This window comes from Dasypus novemcinctus, chromosome 14, assembly GCF_030445035.2.
Source record: "Dasypus novemcinctus isolate mDasNov1 chromosome 14, mDasNov1.1.hap2, whole genome shotgun sequence".
Taxonomy (NCBI): Eukaryota; Metazoa; Chordata; class Mammalia; order Cingulata; family Dasypodidae; genus Dasypus; species Dasypus novemcinctus.
Window position 1 is genome coordinate 25,799,728 of NC_080686.1, and position 26,124 is coordinate 25,825,851.

General features: G+C 35.8%; 1 protein-coding gene across 8 annotated transcripts in view; it reads left to right on the top strand.

The window, feature by feature from the left end:
• The window catches only part of YTHDF3 (YTH N6-methyladenosine RNA binding protein F3), a 42,133-nt gene extending 21,017 nt beyond the window's left edge, over window positions 1–21,116 (top strand). For all 8 annotated transcript variants that reach the window (XM_004463913.5, XM_058275573.2, XM_004463914.5 and 5 more), the window contains one exon: window positions 17,997–21,116. In XM_004463913.5, coding sequence (XP_004463970.1) covers window positions 17,997–18,020 — 24 coding nt within the window. In that variant the 3' untranslated portion in view covers window positions 18,021–21,116. The remainder of the gene's footprint in view (window positions 1–17,996) is intronic.
• Window positions 21,117–26,124: the final 5,008 nt, after the last annotated feature.

Here is a 26,124-nt window from a genome sequence, read left to right on the forward strand (position 1 = left end):
GGTTTTTCATATATGCACTCTATTATACTGAGGAATTTTCCTTCCATTCTACCATTCAAAATGTTTTTATCAAGAAAAGATACTGGATTTTGTCAAATGCCTTTTCTGTATCAATCAAGATGATCATCTGTTTTTTTCCTTTGATTTGTTAATATTGTGTATTACGTTATTTGATTTTCTTATGTTGAACCACCCTTGCATAGCAGGAGAGATCCCACTTGTTTATACTGTATAATTCTTATGCTGTTGGATTCTATTTGTAACTATTTTGTTGAGAATTTTTGCCTGTATGTTCATCACAACCCGTTTGTGTCCTTATGTCTGTGATGAGTGTCTTCTAGACAGCATATAGATGGCCCATGTTTTTTTTCCCATACTGTCAGCCTAGATCTTTTTTTTTCAAGCTAATCAATTTTGATATATATTAATAAAGCTTACAATTTATCCAAAGTGTACAATCAGTGGTATTTGGTATAGTCACATAGTTGTGCATTCATCACTTCAGTCATTATTAAAGCATTTTCATTATTTCAGTCATAATAAACAAAAAACAGACATAGAAAGTTCCTCACATCTCAATCTCTCTGTTTCCCCTGGTATACATAGCTGCTATTTCTGGCCATTCTTGCACAATTATATATCTGCCTGTTAAGTATTTTTATTGAGCTATATTTACATACCATATGATCTATTCAAAGTGTATAATCAATGGTTTTTTTTTTTAGCTGTTAAAAACTCCTTTATTGTAAAATTATAAAATAAATAGAAAAATAGATTGAAAGAAATTACAAATTTTAAGAGAGCACAATGCCAGATTAAATTTAATAGTCAGTTATAAAAAATAGCATAGCAACAAACATAAATGTAAATAATAATTCAAATATAATAGATATTAATTATAACATAATTATAATTTTTATATTATGCTCTCTTGAACATACTAATCTCTAAGAATGAAATAATTATTGGTTGTTTAATTTCCATTTAGACCATAATTCTTTACAGAAAATCAAATTCCTATATGAGAATTCTTCACATCTTATTGAAGTGAATTATAGCAGATAACAATTTGCCAACTCATGATTTTATGAGGCAGAAAAACTCAAAATCTTGTTCAGCTGTAATCATGCTAAGTCATTATTGATCCAGTTAATTTTAATTAAAGAGTATGAATAAGAAAGGATTAAAGAAAAATGAAGTATCCAAAAATATATCTTTTCCAGTTCTTAATTAAAAGCAAATGTTTATTTTATATGGAAAAAAAATTGCAGAATACTGATCACAGGAACAGTTTTCCAGTTGCACTGAGTAATTATTGTTCATATACTATAATTTTTTTTTTACCTCTATCTGGTCTACTCCAATTCTTTTTTCATTACTATTTGCATGGAATACCTTTTTCCAACTTTTTTAAACCTGATTGTGCCCTTAAGTCTGAAGTGTGTCTCTTGTACACAACATATAGATGCCTCATATTTTTTTATCCATTTTATCAGTATGGTTTTCCCAGTTCAGATGTTCTGTCTTCAGAGTCACTAATTCTGTCTTGGAGCAATTCAAATATGCTCTTGTGTGCCTCTAATGTATTTTTAATCTCATCCATTGTGTCTTACATTCCCATAAGGCCTGGTACTTTCCTTCCTCCCTCCTTTCCCTTTCCCTTTCCCTTCCTTTCCTTCTTTCTTCCTCCCCCCTCTCCCCCATTGTCTGCTTTCTGTTTGCTGTGTGTTTGTCTGTGTCTGCTTGTCTTCTCTTTAGGCAGCACTGGGAACCAATCCCGGGACCTTCTGGAGTGGGAGAGAGGCGCCTAATCTCTTGTGCCACATCAGCTCCCCAGTCTGCTGTGTCTCTTATTGTCTTTCCTCTGCATCTTTTTTTGTTGTGTCATCTTGCTGTGTCAGCTATCCGCTCAGGCCAGCTGTCATTGCAGGCCAGCACGCCTGCGTGGAGCAGCTCTCCATATGGGCCAGCTTGCCTTCACCAGGGGGACCCAAAAATCGAACTCTGGACCACGCATATGGTAGATGGGAGCCCAGTCTCCCGAGCCACGTCTTCTTCGCCCCAGTGTCTTCTTAATATCCTCTATTTCTTTAGTCATATTTTCTTTAAGTTCTTTGAAGTGATTTGGAAAAGTTGTGTGACTATCACTGATTATCTTAAATCCTGTATCTCTTCAGGATATTTGGTTAGTTCCTTTGGCTGGGCCATCTCTGCATGTGTGGCTCCAGGAATTCTTCCATTTATATGGATATGAATCATACGAATATGAATCACCCCATCTTTCCTAGGAAACAATTTTCTCATAGTCTTAGATACTGCACTACTGTATGTGCTACAACCAAGAGTCCCTTCCCAAGTAGCCACTTAACTTTTCTCCCACCGCTTTCTGTGGAACAGCTCTGTGAGCTGCCTTCTACATGCAGGGCAAGTGGGATGGTGTGTCCCTAAAGCCACCACCAGACAGATTGGGCAGATGTACATGCTCCCAGTGTGTGCATCAGAAAGTTCCTTCTGGAACTGCACCAGTGGCCCATACTAGGGGCATGAACTGGCTGTGCATCAGGCTGGTAAGGGGCGAGGAAGGGACCAGCTACGGTGGTAGGATATCCTACTGCTTTTAAGTAGTCTTTTTTCCTGATTTGGTGCTTACCCCATTACTGCGATCCTTTTAACTGTTTTCTGGTTAACTTTGCTTTCCAAAAGCAGAGATGTTACTACCAGTTTTTACTTGCAGTTTAGAGCTTTTATGGGGAGAAGGAGCCGTGAAGTTTCTCATTTTGCCATTTTGTTCTTTAGGTTCTCTTTCTGTGGCTTTGTATAAAAGTTTTGTAGTTTAAAATTTTTTATTCAGGGCTGTGATTACTGTAGCTTTCTCCCATTTCTCTTTTTACTGTGTTCATATTTTAATTTCTTGAGCATACTTACAATAGCAAGTAAGAATTTACACTTATTACATCCTTTCTGTCATTGCTGATTGTTTCTTTTATTAAAGTATATTTAAAATTTTTGTTTTAAAGGTACTTAGAGTACCTAAATGTTACATAAAAAAATAAAGGGATTCCCATATACCTCACTCCCTACTCCTCCCACATTTTCCCACATTACAACATCCTTCATTAGTGTGGTACATTCGTTAACAATTGATGAACACATTTTGGAGCATTGCTACTAAACACGTATTTTACGCTCTCTCCCACACAATTTTGTAGGTTATGGCAAGATATATAACGGCCTGTATCTGTTGTTGCAGTGTCATTCGGGACTATTACCAGGTCCCAGAAATGTCCCCATATTACACCTGTTTTTCCCTTTCCCTGCCCTCAGAACCTCAGTGGCCACAGCTTCTACATCAATGATATAAATTCTTGTGTTACTAGAATCCACAGTGTATCTATAGTAGGATACCAGTAATTTTACTTTGGTCCATAGTTCATTCCCCAGTCCTGAGGGTTCTGGAATGGTGATGCCTACCCCATCTGTAATTGAGAGGGGTCTTCAATCACATAGGACAGATGGATGGGACTCTCTTGCTTGCAGTTGTAGACTCCTGGTTCTCCATTGTCGTTGTCCATTGTCATCTCCTTGTTAAGTTGTCCTGGAGACAACTAGTTGAACTCGAGAGTAGGTGTTGCAACTCCATTGAGATTCAGGGCCCAGCTGGTACATGGACAGCCCAAAGATTTAAAAGTCTCTTGGACGTAAACCTGTCAACTCTAGTACTAATTATAGGTTCAAATAGAAGGATCAGAAGAGCCGTGTGTAGGGAAACCACAACCACAACTGAGTCTAACTGTCACACTGGGGAGCATAAATTTCACACCAGCACCCAGTGGCAAGGCACCAAACTCTTGAGCTGTCTGCCCTGACTATTGTGTCTGGATGTCTCCAGAGCCCTCAGGAGTCCTGCTGTTTGAGGTAGTATTTACTTTGGCAGCCAGTGAAATCCTGCAGAGACATACATAAGCATAACCTCTGGAATGACCTCCTGACTTACTTTGAAGTCTCTTAGCCATATTAACTCATTTGTCTTTACCTTTTCCTCCTTTTGGTCAAGGTCTTTCTCCAGTTAATTGCTACTTGGTGCTTGGTAGTAATCCCTTGGTGCCAGGGAGGTTCATCCCCGGGAGTCATGTCCCACTTGGGGTGGGGGGTGGGGGTGGGGAACTTTATGCTGAGTTTGGCTTAGAGAGAGGCCACTTTTGAGCAACAAGGAGGCTCTCAGGAAGTAACTCTTAGGCATCCTATAATATTAGACTAAGTTTCAACTTCAGAAGTTAAGGGTTCATAAATATAGTCATCAATATCAAGGCCCCATCTGTTGAACATCCTCCTTTACTAGTCGTTGCCCCTGTACTTGGGGGATTCTTGCTGTCCCATTAGAGAATGTGGCAGAACTTCCCACGATGGGAATTTGATATTTTTCTGGTTCTGTTTCTATTGACTAGTTTTTCTCTCCTGGTGATTTTGACAGTGGAAGAGCTCCCCAGATTGTCTTGCCAGTTGCTTACCAAGGGAACTGCATGATACATGTCCTGTCGACCTACATAAAATTATCTTAGAAAGTCAGCCCCTCTGTTTTAAGGTGATGGGTTTGGTAGTAAGTCAAAAACGACATTCAGAGCATAGGATAGTATATTTTCAAGTAGTCTAGAATGGCTGAAACTTGGGAGGAGTAAAGAAGGTAAGAGTAAGTTGGCAAGATAAATGAAATTTTACTCGCGTTTATTGAACAAGCCACTCTGTGTTAGACACTAAGGGATAGATTTCATTAAGATAATGCCTGTCTTCAGGAGGTAAAGTCTAGTTAGTAGTAGTGAGTCATTTTTAAATGGTAAAGTTACATATTTATATCTGTAAGTTAACTGTAATTTGATTTGTCACTTGAGAAATAAGCCAGTGCATGTATTATGTAGAGGTCAGCATTGTTTTTATTTTCATTTGAAATAATATGAATGCTTATAAAATCTTTTAGTAATTTTTTCCATTTTGTTAGTATAAGTAACAAATTATCTGCCCAAAATTCAGCTTATATGGTCTGTAGCAAGTTTGTAGATACCATTTACCAGATGTTGAATTAATCCCTTCATTACAGAAAATCCCAATCAGACTCTAACCATATTGCACTTTAATTTCTAAGTGAAGCTAAATTTACTGTTTCTTGGCCAAAAAAACTTTGAGTTTATTGAAAAAATGTTTTAACTTTAGTATCTTATATATTTGACAGATTCAGTGTATTAATGTGCTCTCTGTTGCATTCAAAATAACATTTTATGAGGGGGTGGAAAATGTTACAGAATTTCTAATAAAGGAACGAGAGTATTCATAACTGTTAGTGGACAGTTCTACATGTGAAAGACAATATGGAATATAATAATTTTATTTTCATTTTATTATGAGGGTTCACAACTGACACCCAAGATATAAGTGAGTCTGGATTCTTTGACTTTAACAGCCGCTGTTATCACATCCCTGATTAGTCCTTTTTTCTAAGTATTATATTAGCATATATCTTGTCTTCCAGTCAGGCCTATGTCACCATATATTAAGATTCTGCATATTCTTTTCTTAACTGTGTTCTCTCATTCATTCAGTAGATACATGTTAAAGATTACTAGTGAACCATCCAAAGATAAATAACTCTTTGTAGTGCTAAGTCATTCTTGGGAGAGACAAACATAGTTTCTCACAGCAGTGTTTTATAGTTTTCAGTGCTTGAGGACTTGCATGTCTGTTGTTAAATCTATTCCTAAGTATTTTATATTTTTTGGTGCCATTATAAATGGAATTGTATTTTCAGTTTTTATTTTCTAATTGATTGCTGCTAAATTATAGAAATAGAATTGATTTTTTACATATGTCCTTGTATCCTATGACTTGCTAACTTCACTTATTTCTAATAGATATTACTTAGAACTCTAACAATCACGTCATTTGCAAATAGAGAATGTCTTATTTCTTTTTTATCTTTCTGTTCTTTCCTTGAGATTTTTCCTGTTAATATAGTGATACTTAAACATAAAATTAAGTGAAAATAAAAAAACCAAAGTACAACTATACATAAAAAAATTAACGTGAGTAATGATGTTATTTTGCTGGAATTAAATTACAGCTCAAAACATGAATATAGACGTAACTCTTAGTGCCATGTTTTAATTCTCTTTTGAACCACCTAAACTTCTATTTGTGATATCTATTCTCCACCACTTTCTCTATTTGAATTTCTTCCTAACTCTTCCTTTGCATGGTTCCCTTCCCTTTGACATTATTTGATTTTTGGTTGGCACAAATAATTTTTATATTAAGACTACATCTGTTCCTTTCTCAAACCTTAAGTATTATACTATTTTATAAATACAAACTTGGGCACTGGAATTTTTGGGAGTATTTATTTATTACAGTGTGATCATGTAGAGGATTAAGAATTTTAGAGCCTCATTTAAAAGGAAAGAAAATTTGAAAGATTGAAAGAGTTGATTGCAAAGAATAGAACCTCTCTTCCCAAAGCATAATCATTGTCCCTTTCTCTGGTGATTACTTGGTTTTGATTTTGTTTAGCAGTGGAGAATTGGTCTGCTTTTATATTCTCTGGCTGTTGCTTTCTTAATGCAAAGGGATCTACCTTATTGCTGGGAGAGTGCATATCAGAAGCTCAACTCAATATTATTGCACTTCAACAGCTCTGGGCAAATGCTCAGACTGTTGAACAGCTGGTTTAACACACAAACACACCCCCGCCCCCATTGGGGTTTTTATCCATCTGTTACTCCCCTTGTTCTACTCTTTAGCAAGGGTTTTTCTAGTCCTTTAGGCTATCCTATGCAGATTTCATTCCTGGCAATTATTAATTTTCGTGGAGAATTGAATGTATTAGAGGTTTTAACTTCACTTAGTCCATTCTGGCATTGTTCATCTACAAACTGTCATTTCTTAAAGCATGTACACTTTCCTTTTTTAAAATTTAAAAAATACAGTCTGATATATTTCATTTTGGAATGGGATTTATGTAACACTTTATCCTCAATGTGAGAGAAGCGGGGCAGTGATTAAAATAAACTTTATTTGGAAATAATTTTAGTCTTACTGGAACTGTTGCAAAAATAATTCAGGGTTCCTGTGACCCCTTTACTCAGTTTCCCGTAATGCTTGTGAATTATATAACCATGCTACATTTATCTAAACTAAGAAATTAACATTGGTAAAAACCATTAACTAAACTACAGACTTTATTTAGATTTCCCCAGTTTTTCCAGTCATGTCGTTTTTCTGTTCTAAGATCCAGTCCAGGATACCAACATTACATTTAGTTGCTAGTCTCCCTTAGTCCCTTCAAAGCTTTGATACTTTCTCCATCTTTGTCTCTCATGACTTTGACATTTTTGATGAGTACTGGTCAGATATTTTATAAGATGTCCGTCAATTTTGATTTGACTAATGTCTTTCCATGGTTAGATTGAAGTTACAGGTTTTGGGGAAGAATACCACAGAGGTGATACGTCCTTTTCATTGCATCATATGGTGGGATCTATCAATATATCCTAGTATTGGTGATGGTAACTTAATCTGGTTAAGATGGTGTCTGCTAGATTTCCCCACTGTAAATGTCCTGTTTTTTTTCCTTTATATATTCTGCTCTTTCTAGTCAGTCCAGACCATGCCCAAGGGAAGGTAATTCAAGCTCTACCTCCTGTAGTTCCAGAAGAGTATGAAAAAATTATTGAAATTTGTTTATATTTAATTTTAGCTGTTCATGTTCTTTTTCCATCTCTGAGATAATCCTTTATGATAGGTATCTTGGATCTAGCATCTAGTTCTCTTGTCCCTCATCCACTCCCACCCCCAAGGTGGCTCCCTCGTCTAGCTGCTTGTTGCCTCTACTCATCTTTAGGAGGCACTGGGAACCAAATCCAGGACCTCCCATGTGGGAGGTGGGTGCCCATCTGCTTGAGCCATTTTATAATTTTCAACTCTCATTTTTTTTTCTGTTTTATGACTTGAGATTTTTCTTGGATTTGATATTCCATTGCACAGATGAGGATACCTACCATGACCATTTCACTCTTTAGTTAATCTACTAGTTATTCATTTTAAAAATCAGGTTTTAAGCAACTAAGAGTAGACTTTTTGTGTATTTTGCTTGTTTACTGTTTTCCTCCTTTCTTTCTTTCTTTCTTTCTTTCTAGGTGTTCATTGTCTCCTTCAGCTGAGTGGTTATACTCATTCTTTGCTGTTTGCTTAGGCTCTTTGGTTAGGTAGTTAATTTTTCCCTCAAGGCTTGTTTGGGCTCAGGTCTGTTACTGAAACATCACTAATAGAAAAGTATAAGTAAAAAAGAAGATGAGTTATTTGCCTTTATTGTTAAGGGCAAGCTCTTGGGCTAACTGAGGGATTATTTGTTTTCTGACTCTTTCCTAGTCTAAAGGGTAGGGAAGTCTTAGCTCATCAAAAAAACATTGGTTAACCAGTTGTGGGTCTTGGCCTTAGAGTTCCATATTTATGTCCAGTGCATTTGCTCTGGGTGGGGAAGAAACCTTACACCACCCAGTGAGACTGAGTAGCCCTCAAATCTCAGACTCTTCCTGGCTAAGGCTTAGTGCTGTTAATGGAAGAGGCAGTGGGGAGTGAATAATCACTTTGGAAAGTTCGTATCCTAAAGTCTTCATGTATTTAAAATGACACTTTCTGAACCATCACTACTAGCTTAGTCCTTCTCCACATATGCTATCATATGATCCCTTTTGTATAATTCAGGTTTCCTTTTTCTCTCCATATTACCATGCTAGTATATACAATTCTGATGTCAGTTACGTAGTATGTATCTCATTTTGTAATTTCACTGGAAGTTAGCAGCAACACTGCCAGCTCAACATTTCTTATTCTCTTATTCCTAGTGTTCTGTAGCTGATAGCATGTATATAGATATCTCATTATATTCAAATATTTATTTAGTAATAAGTGCCAAGCAAGGTCCTAGGTCTTGGTAATAAAGATATGATTATTGGGGGGGCGGGTGTTTATTAAAGCAGAGTTCTTAAAATACGGCCTTAGACTTCTGGGGAACTTGTTAAAATACAAATTAACAGGTATCATCTCAGATCATTTGGGCCCAAACAGTGATTTGACAGGCTGTCCACATGATCCTGATATTTGCTTAAGTTTGAGAACCAGTGAGTTAACATTTAAAACAAGTTGGTAAAAACTACTTGCTGCATTCATTTGATAGGTATTCACAATATAATGCTAGTCATCTTTTTTTTCTTTTTTTAAAGACAAAAGTATTAAGAGACATTGTGAAAACATTAGTTTGATCTGTTTAGGATGGTTTATGCTTATCTGGTGTTTTTTTTAAAAAACAAATTTTATTGACACATATTAATAAAGCATAAATCCATCCAAAGTATACAAACAATGGTATTCAATGTAACCACATATTTGTGCATTTGTCACTTCATTCATTCTTAGAGCACTTTCATTATTCCAATAATGATAATAAAACAAAAAACAAAACCCGTCATCTCTCAATTTCTCGATGTTCCCCTGCTGTACATAGCTGCTATTCTTTTTCCTCTTCTCTAGTATATTTTTATTTATATTTTTAAAAAATCTTATATATGCGATATCACCCATATTTATGTTTTACATGAGGTTTTACTATCTTAATACACTCCCATGTTTTTAGCTTTCCTTCTAGTAAGATACATGACCTTAGATTTGCACTTTCAACCACTGTCATACCCATACAATAGCATTGCTAGTTACAAATATCCCGATACGCTTTAACCATTTCTATTTCCAAAGATTTACAAACAACCTTTTTACCAGTTCTGTATAGATTAACCCCCAGCTTTCTATTCTCTACCCTCCTTTTATTTTCTGGTGACCTTTATTCTAATTATTAATTCCATAATTCTAATTAATAATTAATAATGAGTTTACACAATATATTTGCCCTTTTGTGTTTGACTTGCTTCACTCAACATAATGTCCTCCAGGTTCAACCATGTTATCATGTGCTTCATGACTTCATTTCTTCTTACTGCTGTATAATATTCCATTGTTGGTATATACCACAATTTGTTTATCCATTCATCCATTGACAGGCACCTGGGTTGTTGCCAACTTTTAGCACTCATGAATAATTCCACTATGAACATTGCTGTGCAGAAGTCTGTTTGTGTCACTGCTCTCAGTTCTTAGGGTATATACCTACTAATGGTATTGCTTGGTCATGTGCAAGTCTATTTTCAATTTCCTTAGGAACTGCCAAACAGTTCTCCAAAGGGGCTATACCATACATGTTCCCACCAATAGTGAATAAACATTACTCTCTCTCCACATCCTCTCTAACATTTGCAGTTTTCTGACTATTTTGATAGCCACCGGTCTAATAGATGTGAAATGATATCTCATTGTAGTTTTGATTTTCATTTCCCCAATTGCTAGTGATGTTGAACATTTTTTCATGTGTTTCTTCACCATTTGTATTTCTTCTTTGGACAGTTGTCTTTTCAAGTCTTTTGCTTTTTGTCTTTTTATTGTTGAGTTGTCTGATCTCTTTTTATATCATGGATATTAAACCCTTATCAGGTATGTGATTGCCAAATATTTTCTCCCATGGAGTAGGCTGCTTCACCCTTTTGACAAAGTCCTTTGAGGTGCAGGAGTGTTTAATTTTGAGGAGATCCCATTTATCTATTTTTTTCTTTTGTTGTTTGTACTGTGGGTTTAAGGTTTAAGAAACCACTGCCTATCACAAGATCTTGAAAATATTTTCCTACATGTTCAACTAAGACTTTTATGGTTGTCGCTTTTATATTTAGGGCTTTGATCTATTTTGAGTTTATTTTTGTATAAAGTGTGAGATAGGGGTCTTCTTTCTTTCTTTTAGATATCCATTTCTCTCAGCACCATTTGTTGAATAGGTTGTTCTGACCCAGTTGGGATGGCTTGATTGGGCTGTCAAAAATCACTTGACTGTGGATGTGAGGGACTATATCTGAGTTCTTGATTTGGTTCCATTGATCAGTCTGTCTTTATGCCAGTACCATGCTGTTGATAAGTAATGTGCTTTAAAGTCCATGAGAGTCCTCCAGTTTTGTTCTTCTTTTTGGCTATTTGGTGCCCCTCATCCTTCCAAATAAATTTGATAATGGTTTTTCTACTTCTTCAAAAAAGGCTGTTGGGATTTTTGGGGGGTTGTGTTGACTCTGTAAATCAGTTTTGATAGAGTTGATATCTTAATGATAATTAAGTCTTTCAAACCATGAGCTCAAAATGTTCTTCCAGTTATTTAAGTCTTCTTCAGTTTCTTTTAGCAATACTTTATAGTTTTTTGCATATAAGTCCTTTATGTCCTTGGTTAAATTTATTCTTAAGTATTTGATTGTTTTGGTTGCTATTATGGAGTTTTTTTTCTGATTTCTTCCTTAGTTTACACATTGGTAGTATATAGAAATGATATTAATTTTTGCATGTTAATCTTGTATCCCACCACTTGCTCAATTTATCTATTAGTTCTAGTAGCTTTGCTGTGGATTTTTCGGAGATTCTAGGTATAGGATCATCAACAAATAGTGAAAGTTTTACTTCTTCCTTTCCTTTGTGACACCTTTTATTTCTTTATATAGCCTAATTGCTGTAGCTAGAATCTCTAGCACATCATTGAATAACAGTGGTGACAGTAGCATCCTTGTCTTTTCCCTGACTTCATCAGGAAAGCTTTTGGTCTTTCACCATTGAATACAATGCTAGCTGTAGGTTTTTCATATATACACTTTACCATATTAAGAGAGCTTCCTCTTATTCCTGTCTTTTGGAATGTTTTTTATCAAGAAAGGGTGCTATATTTTGTAAAATGCTTTTTCTGTATCAATTAAGAGGATCATGTAATTTCTCATTCTTCAATTTATCAATGTGGTTTATTATACTAATTGATTTTCTTGTGTTGAACTACCCTTGCGTACCTGGAATTAAACCCACTTGATTGTGGTATATAATTCTTTTAATGTGCTTTTGGATTCTGGTTACAAGTATTTTCTTGAGGATTTTTGCATCTGTTATATATTCATTAGAAATACTGGTCTGTAATTTTTTTTTTTTTTTTTTGGTAGTTTCTTTATCTGGTTTTGGCATTAGGATGATGTTGGCTTCATAGGGTAAGTTTGGTAGCATTCTTTCCTGTTCACTTTTTTGTAAGAGCTTGAGCAAGATTGGTATTATATTGTCTTTGAATGATTGGTAAAATTCACCTGTGAAGTCATCTGGGTCCTGGGCTTTCATCATTGGAAGGTGTTTGTTTGCTTTTGTTTTTTTTTTGGGGGGGGGCGGGGTGGGCGGCGGGGATTGATGAATGTTTCAGTCTATTCCCCCGCGATTGGTTTGTTGAGGTCTCCTGTTTCTTTTAGGGTCAGTGTAGGTGGTTTGCATGTTTCTAGGAAATGTCCATCTCTACATGGTCTAGTGTTTTGGAATGCAGTTGTTCATAGTATCCTTTTGTGATCTTATTTCTGCGTGGTCAGTAGTAATGTCCTGCCTCTTATTTCTCATTTTATTTATTTGCACTTTCTCTCTTTTTTTCTTTGTCAGTCTAGCTAGGGGTTTATTGATTTTGTTGGTAAAGAACCAACTTTTTGTTTTGTTGATTCTATTTTCTTGTTTTTAATTTCATTTCTTTCTGCTCTGATCTTTACTATTTCTTTCCTTTGGCTTGGTTTGGGATTAGTTTGCTGTTTTTCTAGTTCCTCCAGGTGTGCAGTTAGATCTTTAATTTAGCTCTTCTTTTTAAATTTAAGTGTTGAAGGCTATAAATTTATCTCAGCACTGCCTTTGTTCTGTTTGTAGGTTTTGATATGTTGTGTTCTCATTTTCATTCATCTCAAGATATTTACTGAATTCTCTTGCAGTTTCTTTTTGACCCACCGATGATTTAAGAATGTATTGTTTAATGTCCATATATTTATGAATTTTCCCTTTTTTTGTCCATTATTAATTTCCAGCTTCATTCTGTTATGATCAGAGAAAGTGTTTTGTATAATTTCAATCTTTTTAAATTTATTGAGACTTGTCTTGTGACCCAACATATTGTCTATCTTGGAGAAGGATCCATGAGCAACTGAAAAGAAATTATGTCCTTCTGTTTTGGGTTGCACTTCTCTTTAGATGACTTTTAAGTCTACTTCATTTATCATATTATTCAAGTTCTTTGTTGTTTTTATCGTCTGTGCAGGTGTTCAGTCATACTGAGAGTGATATATTGAAGTTCCCAAATTTTATTGTAGAGGCATCTATTTCTCCCTTCAGTGTGTGCCTCATGTATCTTGGGGCACTCAGGTTGGGTGCATAAATATTGAGTATGGCTATTTCTTCTAGGTGAATTGACCCTTTTATTAACATAAATTAATTTTATTATTACATAATGACCTTCTTCATCCATTATAACAGTGTTGCATTTGAAATCTATTTTGTCCAATATTAGTATTGCTACTTTAGCTCTTTTTTGGTTACTTATTTGCACGAAATATCTTTTTCCAACCTTTCACTTTTAACTTGGTTGTCTCCTTATAACTGAGGTGAGTCTCTTATAGACAACATATAGACAGCTCATTTTTTTATCTATGCTATCAGTCTATGTCTTTGATTGGGGAGGTCAGTCCATTAGTATTTAATGTTATTACTCTAAAGGCAATTATAGTCATCCATTTTGTCCTTCGACTCTGTTGTCATATCGTTCTTTTGTCTGTCTTCCTACCCTTTTGTTTACCCTTCCTAATAATCTTCATTTCTAAATGCTTCTCCCAAATCTCTCACCTTGGTTTTCTCCTTTCAGGCTGCAGCACTCTCTTTAGTAACTCTTGTAATTCAGTCTTTTGGTAATAGATTTGATCAGTTTTTGTCTATGGATGTCAGCACTTAATGAGTTTCCCTTGTCTATGATGCTTTGATTTTCTCTTGCTGCTTTTAGAATCCTCTCTTTATCTCAGATATTTGTCGTTCTGAGTAGATGTCTTGGGATAGTTCTATTTGAATTTATTGTTTGGGATGCATTGTCCTTCTTGGATATTGATCTCATGTCTTTCATAAGGGTTGGGAAGTTTTCAGTTATTATTTCCTCAAATATTCTTTCTACCCGTTTTCCATTCTCTTCTCCTTCTGGGAGACTGATAATGCGAATGTTTGTGTGTTTCACATTGTCGTTGAATTCTCCGAAACTGTTCCATTTTTTCCATTCTGTTCTCCTGTCTTTTCCAGTTCAGATGTTCTGTCTTTGAGTAATTTAAATCGGCTCTTATGTGCCTCTCATGTATTTTTATTTTTATTTATTTATTTTTTTTAATTTTTTAATTTTTTATTGACTTTGTAATAATATTACATTAAAAATATATATGTGAGGGGTCCCATTCAACCCCCCCCACCCCCCCTCTCCCCCCCCCCCAACAACACTCGTTCCCATCATCATGACACATCCATTGGATTTGGTAAGTACATCTTTGGGCACCTCTGCACCTCATATACATTGGTTCACATCATGGCCCATACTCTCCTCTATTCCATCATGTAGGCCCTGTGAGGATTTACAATGTCCGGTGATTACCTCTGAAGCACCATCCAGGGCAGCTCCATGTCCCGAAGACGCCTCCACCTCTCATCTCTTCCTGCCTTTCCCCATACCCTTTGTCCATTATGTCCACTTTTCCCAATCCAATGCCACCTCTTCTATGTGGACACTGGATTGGTTGTGTCCATTGCACCTTTATGTCAAGAGGAGGCTCAGATTCCACCTGGATGCTGGATGCAATCCTCCCATTTTCAGTTGTAATCACTCTAGGCTCCATGGTGTGGTGGTTGTCCTTCTTCACCTCCATCTTAGCTGAGTGTGGTAAGTCCAATAAATCAGATTGTAGGTGCTGGAGTCTGTTGAGGCTCAGGATCTGGCTATCACATTGTCAGTCCAGAGATTCAAATCCCCTAAATATATCTTAAACCCCAACATTAACTGCACCTCCAGCACATTAGCATGAAAGTCTTTCTCATGTATTTTTAATCTCATCAATTTTGTCTTTCATTCCCATAAGGTCTGTTGCTTTTCTTTGCACACTTTTAAATTGTTGTTTATGCTCACCCAGTGTCATCTTAATATCCTTTATTTCTTCAGTCATATTTTCTTTAAATTCTTTGTGATTTAGGAGAGTTGTGTGATTATCACTGATTATCTTAAATCCTGTGTCTCTTCAGGATATTTGGTTAGTTCCTTTGGCTGGGCCACCTCTTCTGTTTTCTAGTATGGCTTGTAGTTTTTTGCTGATGTCTAAGCATCTGATTGGAGAATTTACTCTGATGGCCAATTTCTCTCTCCCTCTCTCTCTGTCTCTGTCTCTCTCTCCCTGCTTGTCCCCCCTCCCTCCTCATACACGGCTTTTCTTTGCTGTTTGGTTCAACTTATTCAAATCTTTATAATTGCTTGGCTTGAGTTATCAAAATTGCGCCAGGGACTCACTAGTGGGGCAGATTTTCTCCCAGGGGTAAGGATTCAGAGAGTACTAAGGACAGTTTTTGTCCATGCAATTTCCAGATGAGCCACCATATGGCGCTCGTCAGTGCCCTTTTCCTTGGAGGTGTTTTAGTCTCGGCTTTCCTGTGTTCCTGTGTTGAATCTCCGGAGAAAAGATTCAAAGCAGGTTCTGCTCTCAGAATGTACTGTAGAAAAGCCCTCTGACTCCCCCTCCCTTTTCCCTTGAAACACCTGAGAAGGAGGAAGGTTATTTGTTCTCCTCTTAATTGGCTGCAGTGAGCCAGGGATTTTACCCCAGTTAAATATCTTGGGAGTGGGGGAGAGGAGCCCTTCCCAGCTGCCGTGGGGGCTTGATAACTCACTCTTTTGTTTCACCTTCTTTGCCCCTCACCCTCCTGGGAGTTGTGTAGCACTGCCCTAGTCTGCTAACCCCCAAAGCAGGTCCTTCAATCACCTTTTGGTTCTTTTTCCATTGTTTTTGTGAGAGCATTGAGCTCTACCGATTAGTCTGATGCCATCTTCTCACAATCCTCCAGTGTTTTCGTTTTCCTTGCCTGCTCAAGCAAATGCCATGTGATGGGTTGGCTTAAACAATGGGAATTTATTAGTTCGTGGTTTGAGGCTAGGAAAAAGTCCAAGTCAGGGTATCATCAAGGCAATGCTTTCTTCCCAAAGACTAGTGTTCTACAGCTGGCTGTCTATGATCTGTGGTCCTGGGCTACTCTTTTACATAGCAGTGCACATGGTGGCCTCTCCTTTTCTGGTTTCCCTTGATCTTCTTGCTTCCGCTGGCTTCCTGTTTTTTGTGTCTGAATTTTATTCTGCTTATAAAGGACTCTGATAATAGAAGTAACACTCATTTTATTGGGTTGGGCCACACCTTAACTGAAGTAACTTCATCAGAAGGTCCTACTTACAATGGGTTCACACCTACAGGAATTAAGTTCAAGAACATCCCTCCTCTCTTCCCCCCGCTCCCGGTACATATAGCTCCAAACCACCACACTTAGAATTAATGTATTTTTCTCAATTTATTATGTTGCAGACCAGCAGCCAAATGAAACCTGCCTAACTGTCACCATACTTTTTTTTCTTTATTTTTAAAGAAACTTTAGATTACATAAATGTTACATAAAAAATACTGGGGTTTCCCACATACCCCACCCACACTCCCTCCCACACTTTTCCCCATTAACAACATCTTTCATTAGTGTGCTTCATTTGTTATAATTGATGGACACATATTAAAGCATTGCTACTAACCATGGTCTATAGTTTACGTTATGGTTTACACTTTGCAACACACAATTTTACAGATTTTGACAAAATGTATAATGGCCTGTGTCCATAACTGCAGTATCATGCAGAACAATTCCAGTGTCCTAAAAATGCCCCGTGTTATACCTCTTCTCCCTCTCCCACGCCTTAGAACCTGTGGTGATTGCTGTCATTATATCATTGTTACAAGTACTTTCGTTTCTAGAATAATAATAAGTGTACTTTAGCCCATAGTTCTGTTCTCCGCTTATGTTTGTTCATTCCTCAATCCTGAGGATTTTGGAATGGTGATGCCCACCTGTTTTTGATTGAGAGGAGGCTTAGATCCCATGGGGCAGCTGGATGGAACTGTCTTGCTTGTAGTTGTAGATACTCTGTTTGTGGGGATTCTACATACTTCTTTTTTTTTAAAGATTTATTTATTTAATCTCCCCCCCCCAGTTGTCTGTTCTCTGTGTCTATTTGCTGCGTCTTGTTTCTTTGTCCGCTTCTGTTGTCGTCAGCGGCATGGGAAGTGTGGGCGGCTCCATTCCTGGGCAGGCTGCACTTTCTTTCGCTCTGGGCGGCTCTCCTTACGGGCGGCACTCCTTGCGCGTGGGGCTCCCCTACGCGGGGGACACCCCTGTGTGGCAGGGCACTCCCTGTGCACATCAGCACTGCTCATGGGCCAGCTCCACACGGGTCAAGGAGGCCCGGGGTTTGAACTGCGGACCTCCCATGTGGTAGACGGACGCCCTAACCACTGGGCCAAGTCTGTTTCCCTCCACATACTTCTTGATATGAAAAGTTGTAAAATGCTGAGTGAAAGAACAAGACATGGAGGAAATTTGTTATTAAAAACAGCTTTTTAATTAATACTGATTTTAATTAATTTAATTAATTTAAAATTAATACTAATTTTAATGCAATTTTTTACCATTTCTCCTTCCCCCCACCCCAGCCAGTAGTTTTCATATTGCTCTAAAGGTAGTATTTATTTGCTACTTCACCAACAAAAACTAATTGAAAGGGCAAGAAAGGCATTATTATAATATTCCTATCATAAACAAAATCCTGTGGGAAAATAGGTCTGTGGAGAGGCGATCTCTATTCTCCTGAAATAGTTCTTTGTGTTTGGAGTTCTTCTTATGGAGGTGATTTGCATTATATGTATATATGATTTAAATATTTAATAATACTATTTTGTTATAATTCTGTATATTTTTTTTTCCAGGAGAGAAATAGAAACAAACAATAACCATATGGAGTCGTCCTTCTAGAATTGCAACACTAATGATGTAGACTCTGGAAATGCCTAATACGTCAGGAAGACGTTATTAAAGCTTTTTTTCTGCTTAAGGTGACATCTTTGAACACTTTAACACAGAATTGACTCTTGTAATGGTTTTCATCAGCGCATCTGCCCTTATACTCTCACCAAACACTTGAGAACTGTAACTTCATCAAGCACTTTCTGTCCTGAAGCTTTTACCAGTATCTGCTGTCTTTTGTAATTATGCATCCTAGCTAAGGCACAGAAGACTGAATGAATGCAAGGATTCATTAACTCTTTGAATTTGTTAAATACTAACAGTTAACCATTAGAAGTGGTTCAATGATGTAAGAGTCACACTGCTTCAACTTTTTCTTTGTTGTAGGTTTTAAATTGTCAGTTTTTAGCTATTTGACAGATTAAAAGCAAAATAATCATGCCATATTTAGTCCTGGAGTTCAAGTCTAAATGTTTATGTGAAAAATTATTGTAGTAAACTTTTAATATGGCAAAGCAACCTTAAGCTCTATTTTAGCCAAATGAAACATAATCTGAAATTATATTAGAACATTTCCCTTGTCTTCAAACTGTTTGGTGTAACAGGATATTGATATGCAGCTTGGTGAATTTCACCAGTTAATGCACATTCTTCTCCCCTCCTTCCCCCAATGAGATGTATACTGAAAAATGTGCATTTGTCTGAGGAATTATTTTGTTTGCTACCACTTAATGAATCTCAAAATTTTGAGTAAATGTACCTCAGTCTAATCAGACTTTTTATGACCTTTATAACTACATTCAAAACCCTTAATTCCTATTTCTGGGTGTTTGCGAGCCTGATTGCTATCATGAAGTAAAAATTTATTACTCTAGGTATTCACTAGCTAAATAAACATAGTTCTTGTTTAGCAAGCATATACTGTTCCTCAACTTTTTTCTCCAGCTTTTGCAGTGTCCTAGCATCCTTAAAATTTTTGAAAATATGGCCTTGATCCATGGTTTAAATCAGTATCTAAGTGAATGTGTTGATGTTTATTGATCAGAGCTATATAAATGGGAATACAGCATATATCTGGGTATTCTTATAGTTATCTTTTTAACATCTTATTTTTTCTCATTAATTACATATCAACATTAATTTTGTATCTTGAAACAAATTGATTTTATATAATTAAATATGTCAAACATCTGTATTAACTGATTTGATGGTATACGGTTATAAAGATAATGTACTGCCCCTTATATTACTGTTCTAAACAATGAAAGCTACGTAGAAAGATATGATATGTTAAGGGTGAAAATAGCAATACAGTAGATTTGAATACCTTGATATTTGGCATTACTCCATTTATGTTTACATTATATTTAGAAATGTTTTCATTTACTACGGTCTTTGGTCACTTCAATTCAAAAACTTAGTGACATATTTCTTTGAGGCTTTCGTTTATAGAATTTTTTGTACAATGTTTTCTTAAAATGTACAAATACTGTATGAAGTGAAAAAATTACAGTATTTGTAGATCACCATAGCTATTTCACAGTTCTTTATTAGTCCCAGTGTAGTTATATCAGTGTTTACTGAAGGGAACATCAAAATATTAGTAGTATATTAAAAAATAAAGATTTTCTTAAAGGAAAATTGCACCTATTTTACCTTTTTAAGAGTTTAAGAAATAAGCCATGAATCTTGCATGTGTATTTCTTTAACTATTTATAATGAAACTTGGCATTTGGGTATAGTCACCACAGCAATGTTCTACATCCCTTATAGATAGGACATGTCAAAGGTGACTTTTGTCATTCTGGAGGTCCTATTAAGGAAAAACTGTAAGGGGTTGATGATCTTGTAGAAAGGATCTGAGTCCTCTGAGGTTCTCTTTTTCTTGGTGCTTTATTAGCAACTCTGAATATTTTTATAAAAATAGTTCCATTATAAATGGTTTCAAACTAGTTTAATTTACATTAGGTTTCTATGTGAGAAGTGTCATGGAAGCACTCAAAAAGCAAGCTGATTGCAGTAGAAGCTCAGAAAATGTCAAGTGTAATTGGGTAGTCTCTTCATGGTGAAGAGTACATCCCAGTGCCTTTAACTTGGATTTCTAATCTTAAATGAAATGGGTGCAGCATTCCTTTGGGAAAAAAAACTTTTTTTTTTTCTTCTTTTCAATGGGTAATTTTGTTTTTTTCTCATTTACGCTTTCTCCAGAGCACCCGCCTTCTCTTCCTCCTTGGTCTATCAGTGTATTGCAAGATGTTTTTCCCCTGAGTGAAATGAAGGCTGTCTCATCAGCACAACTAACTGAATCTTTCTTAACTGTAGGGACCTTCAGGGAGAGAACCTGGACTCTACAATAGGAGACACATAATCAAATGTTTGAGTAATCCCAAATTAAGAAATTATTGGCCCAGTAAATTTCTTGCTTAATGTTTTTTCCAAGATTCTGGTTTTAATGTTTCCTATTAAAATTATCTTATGTGGGTATTTTATTTTGAAAGGTATTATAGTTTGTATATTTAACAGTACGGGGAAAATGTAACCAAAATTAGTATTCTTTCTCTATACATATTGGTACTTGAAGATTCCTTTCAAAAGAAACCCCAGCCTTTTCCTAATTTCAGTACTTAATTCCTCATTTTAACTTAAGTGATCTTTCTAATTCAAAAGCTGTGTTCTTTTTTAATACCATGCATGGGGATAAAGCTGATGTTAAAACAGTTTGCAATAAAGAAAGAATCAGCTTTAGTCATTTAATCATTTCAAGTGCATTTTTCATTCTGTAGAAATAAGTTTGGGAAATTTAAGAAAATTGTGTTTTCATTAAGTTTTGCATATCTTTTGTTATGCCATGTAAATTCCCTTCTTATTGATTCTTGATTAAAGGAAAACTATGATAAAATGACTAGTTCATTTACATTCACTTGTAGCAATTACATGGGAATTTGAATTTTGTCGTGTTTGGGTTTGTTCATTTCTGTGAATGATGGTACAGTTAGGTGAGATTTTCTGTTATGGTACCCAAACTCACCATTTGGTCCTCTTTAATCTAATCTTTGAGGGTTTCAATAAAAATTGTTCACTCATATCTGTGTTCTTTCTATTTTATCTTTATAAATATGTCTTGTCTGTCAGAGGTTATTACACATCTTTGCCTACAGTATTGTGAATTTCCTGATTGACATATCTTTCAGATACAAATAGATTATATCACTTGTTGACCGTTTAGATTAAGTAGGGGAATAAAAGAGAGGATAGCAGTATATCCTAATCATCTTTATCCACACTCATGAGTTTGTTGAATTACATGCTCTTAGTACTAAATAAACGTCGAAAGAGAAGACCTATTTCTTTTCATGTATATGCGGAAGTAGTGGCACTAATCATCTGATAAACCTCACCCCCCACTCCTGGTACCAAGGAATGATTTCCTAACAGTCTGGATATTAACCTTTGGAAAGATAAAGCTGATGTGTGGACAGGATGATAGTGACTCTAGATGGTGCATTGGTCACTGCCAGGCTTTGAACCCAAGGTTCAGAAGAGGGGCACTGAAGAGTTGAGTTTTGTGCTGTAAAGTCAGCAAGCTGCATGCAGCACTGCTGGCCTAGGTCCAGGGCACACTTTATGGGATCACCCGAGGAGCTCTGCACTCACACCACATCATCAAAGCCTGCTTTTTACTAGTCATCTCCCTAAAGGAAGGGTTTATGTCATACTTGCACTTTTAAAGCTCCTCCTTGTAGCTGGGACCATAATTTTCATTGGCTCAATGGCTTTATCTTGCATAGTATATTGGCAAGTCATGATCTGCTTTCTAGTCATAGTACTTGCCATTGGATACGCTTGATGGTATTCTTTCCTCATGTCAGTGCAGTATTGAGAAGCAGGACTCTCCTGTATATCACCCACACAAAGTAGTGTCAATTAAAATAGCTTATAAACAGTGCATTAAATTCAGAATTTGTCAACTCTATAATTGGAGTTACCTGTACAACATGGGGATTAAATGTAAATGAAAATTTCTTTTTGTAAAAATATACTGAGTTACAACACTGGTGGGTTCCCCATCCCTTTTTTAAAACCAAACATTCCCCTTTCCTTGTTACCCTACTTGCCCCACAAAAGAATATCCCTTATATAGAGCACACCCCTAGAAATTTATATATTAGAATATTTTTTAAAACTATGGGGTATTTCTAAACGACCTGACCAAATTGTGATTTGAAGCGCTGACTTCCAGCTGTTGCCTGTCACTAGAAGGTAGCTTCACAATGGGCAATTCCTTCCTTCCTTCCTTGTTAGTGATATCAGTAAAATCAGGAGGAAGTAGAATGTATCTAAAGTACCTTCCAGTTCTTAGATTTTATAATTTATAATTTAAATAGTTTATAGGCTATGACTTATTGTAACAATGGTGAATATTCTTTTTTTATAGGCTATGACTTATTGTAACAATGGTGAATATTCTTTTCAAAGTAAGTTTGAAAACCAGAATAGTTTTTTAAGTCACCTTTACCTCAGAATATTGGTAATGCGTACTCCAAATCATATTTTATTGGTTAAATCTGATAAAAATGTGACTACTACTTTTCAGGGAATTTTGAAATCTAATGGTACAAAATCCCTGTTTTTTGCACAGTTGTTGATAAAAGCAAGAAAATGTGCCCCAAAGAAATCTGAACTTTTTCTTCTGCCATCTCATGTTTTCCTTACATTCTTTTAAAATATTTTTAGAAGTTTTCCAGAAAAATTGAGAAACTCAACATCTTAGATTAATATGGTAATTTGTTAAAATTAATGAACCAATATTGATACATTATCATTAAAGTATGTAATTTTGTCATTTTTCCTTTGTTTTGTCCAATATATTTTCCTATTCCAGGATCCCATCTGGGATACCACATTGCATTTAGCTCTTTTGTTTGCTCGGGGTACTCTTGGTTGTCAGTTTTTCAGACTTTCCTTGTTCTCCATGACTGACAATTTTGAAGGGTACTGGTCAGGTATTTTGTAGGTATTTTGCCCTTCTATTGGAATTTGTTAATCTTCCTCTCCCCCGTTTCCATACTGTGTTCTTTACCAAAGAAGTTACTATATGCAGCCCACGCTTGAGTGGGGGAATTATGCTCCCTCCCCCTTACACTTGGGTCTTTAAAGAACAAGGAAACTCGTTTTACTGTTACTTAGCCTTACTCCAGCAAGCTTGTGTGCCAATATATTTTACTTTTTCCTTATGTTTTTGAGCCTTCCCCTTTCTCCTTTTTCCAGCAGAACAGTTGAATATTGGAGGAATTCTAACATAGACTCATACCTTTTCCTTGAATTCTAATTGTGTGTATGTAGAAGCTGCAATTTTAATAAAGGGATTGAAGATGTAGTGGGGATAAGTTTTAGATGATGGCAAAAAAATATTATGTCTACCTATAGTTAGGAACAGACTGGATGGAGAGAAAAGCCTGAGGTAGGAGATGCTTAAGCAATATTTTAAAGGCTAGAATGACATCTTTATTTCCTTTCAATTCATATTCAGATCCTGAGAACCCTCACTACCTGAATAGAACTTAGTTAAATTAACATGTATCTTTGTTTCTGCTCCTTTGGTTTCCAGCATTTTCAGTGACTGTCAGCCATGCCTTTTCTTAGTAAAATAAAACAATATAGGTAGAGTTTATCCTGCTAGAGCAGATGGCAGAACCAAAGGAAAATTAGACTAAAAGTAAATGTGGGAGAATACTGGTAAGAAAAACTATAAACCATAGAAGAAAGTTAGAGATGCCAAAGACAAATTATATCAAGAACAAATTTTCTGCTTTGCTTGTTAAAAATGCTCAGAGATATTGAGTGTCTTTTAAATATATGAGTAAATTGTAAGAGCTTTGTTATGAATATGTAGCGATATTTCAAAATGGGAACTTTAATGTGAATGTATTACCTCCATATTTCTTCAGTGAAATTGTGCAACTTTGGAAGGAAGAGTTACTTAATATACACAAGATGGCAGTTCTAACTGTATGTTCAAAAGGAAGATTTTATCTTGATAAAAAGTTTACAAATGAAGCAAAAATACTAGCTTCGGTGTATCCCGTGCTACAATGATATTAGCATATTTAATATCAGCATGCATATTTAGTCTATTAATAGCATCCATGCTAATATTACTGCTATTATCCCAACAAATATGTCAAACTTACTTCTGCTTGGGACTTGCTGGGTTAACTGTCTTTGTATCCCGTAAAACACCCAGGGCTGAGAGCACAATTAACGCTTGCATCTAGTAACTATTTTCTAAGATGCCCATGTGCTTCTGATCCCACGTTGTCAGTTTGTGTGCTTATGGAGAGTCATGTGGCTTCTTTCTAAACCTGTTCTTCCTATTTTTCTTGTGTTATAAAATTTAAATACGTAAACTGATAAATTGTTACTGAAAGGGTTTCTATGAAAACTAAAGGGACTGCTTTAGAAATAGGAGATAAAGGCAAGTTGTCTAATTGGGTGTAGATTAGGTAACCAAAAGCTTAGGGAAAATATGTAGAAGTTTGCCCTTTTTCTGAGTGTTTTTCAGGTGAAGCCTTGTAGACGTGGTTCGTAGGAAAAAGACATCAGGAACTCAAATCAGCAGATGCCTATTCAAAGAAAAACTCGGACCACCAATCAAATGATCAGTGAATTAAAGTATATGTTGGTTTTTAAATGAAATATTTAAGTTTGCATGTATCCTTTATACTAATCCACTCCATAATGTCTGCTTTCATTATTTAATGCTGTTATTTAAAAATATTTAACCTAAATTATTCTTTTTTTTAAGTCCCAGAAACATTACTTCCCCTTTTCATTGAACAGTTTGGGTCGAATCATTTGCTGCACGTGGATGCATGTGTACATGTGTAATGTTATTTCTTTGTAAATAAATGCAATAAAAAGAAAACATTTATACATAACACATAGGAAATGTACAAGCACAAACTTATTCCAAATATTAAAGCTAAGAAATGTTTCCTCTGTGAGGTGTTGTAGAGAAAAAATGTACCTGTTAATAACTTCTGATATCTAAATGTAAAGCCTTTCCAACCATGACCAGTCTTTGGACTTGTCTTGAACAAACCACTCCTCTTGAAAAGGCACAAGTTTCATTTTTCAGAGCTTATGTAAACTTGTGTTTCCCCCAATACTCCCTTTCAATTGGGGAAAAAAAATACCTAAGGAAGAGGACATTGGACAGTAAATCCTGTCTTGGAATTACATAGCTAGCCTAAGCTTTCCAGCATGTCTTGTTTATTAATGTGTGTGGTTTTTCTTATCTCTTTTTTGTTGTCAAATTTCCTGTTGCTTTTTTGGCAATATTTGAAAGGTCATATACATAATAACAAAATAATGCATAGGTATAACATACATATGTAGAATTAAACTATTCATTTAGAGTAAGACTGATTCAAAGACAAGTAGATTGAAAAGTGAGATTTCACAGAAGAAAATTTTAAATAGCTTTCCAATAAAACTTCAAGTTTTAAAGCACATTAATATCAAATTTTAGTCATAGAAATGCACAACTCCTCTTTCCTCTTTAGTTCATGCTTATAGTTTGGTGAGGAAACTACTCCATTCACAAATTGCAGCTTTAAAAAAAAAATTTTTTAGGAGATACCAGGGATTAAACCTGGGACCTCATACATGGGAAAAGCAGGTGCTCAAACCACTGAGCTACACTTGCTCCCCTATGGATCTTTTTGTTGTACATAAATTAGAAGTGTTACAGAGGCCCACCATAGATGCACCCATTATCTGTTGCCTTAAAGTGGTTTTTGAGTGGTATTGATATTTGAATCTGCAAACTTAAATATCAAGTATGGTATCTGGTCTAAATGGACTCTCCTAATACCATTAACAGTAAAAATATCAATAATACTTGTAATATTTATGTAATACATAATATATATGTGACATTAACAATTTATTAACAAGTTTGGCAGCAGTTCTCAAACTTGTTAGTCTCAGGAACCTTTTATACTTTTACAATTACTAAGGAACCTAAAGAACTTTAGTTTATGTGGGTTATATCTATTGCTATTTACCATAGTGGAAATTAAACAAGTT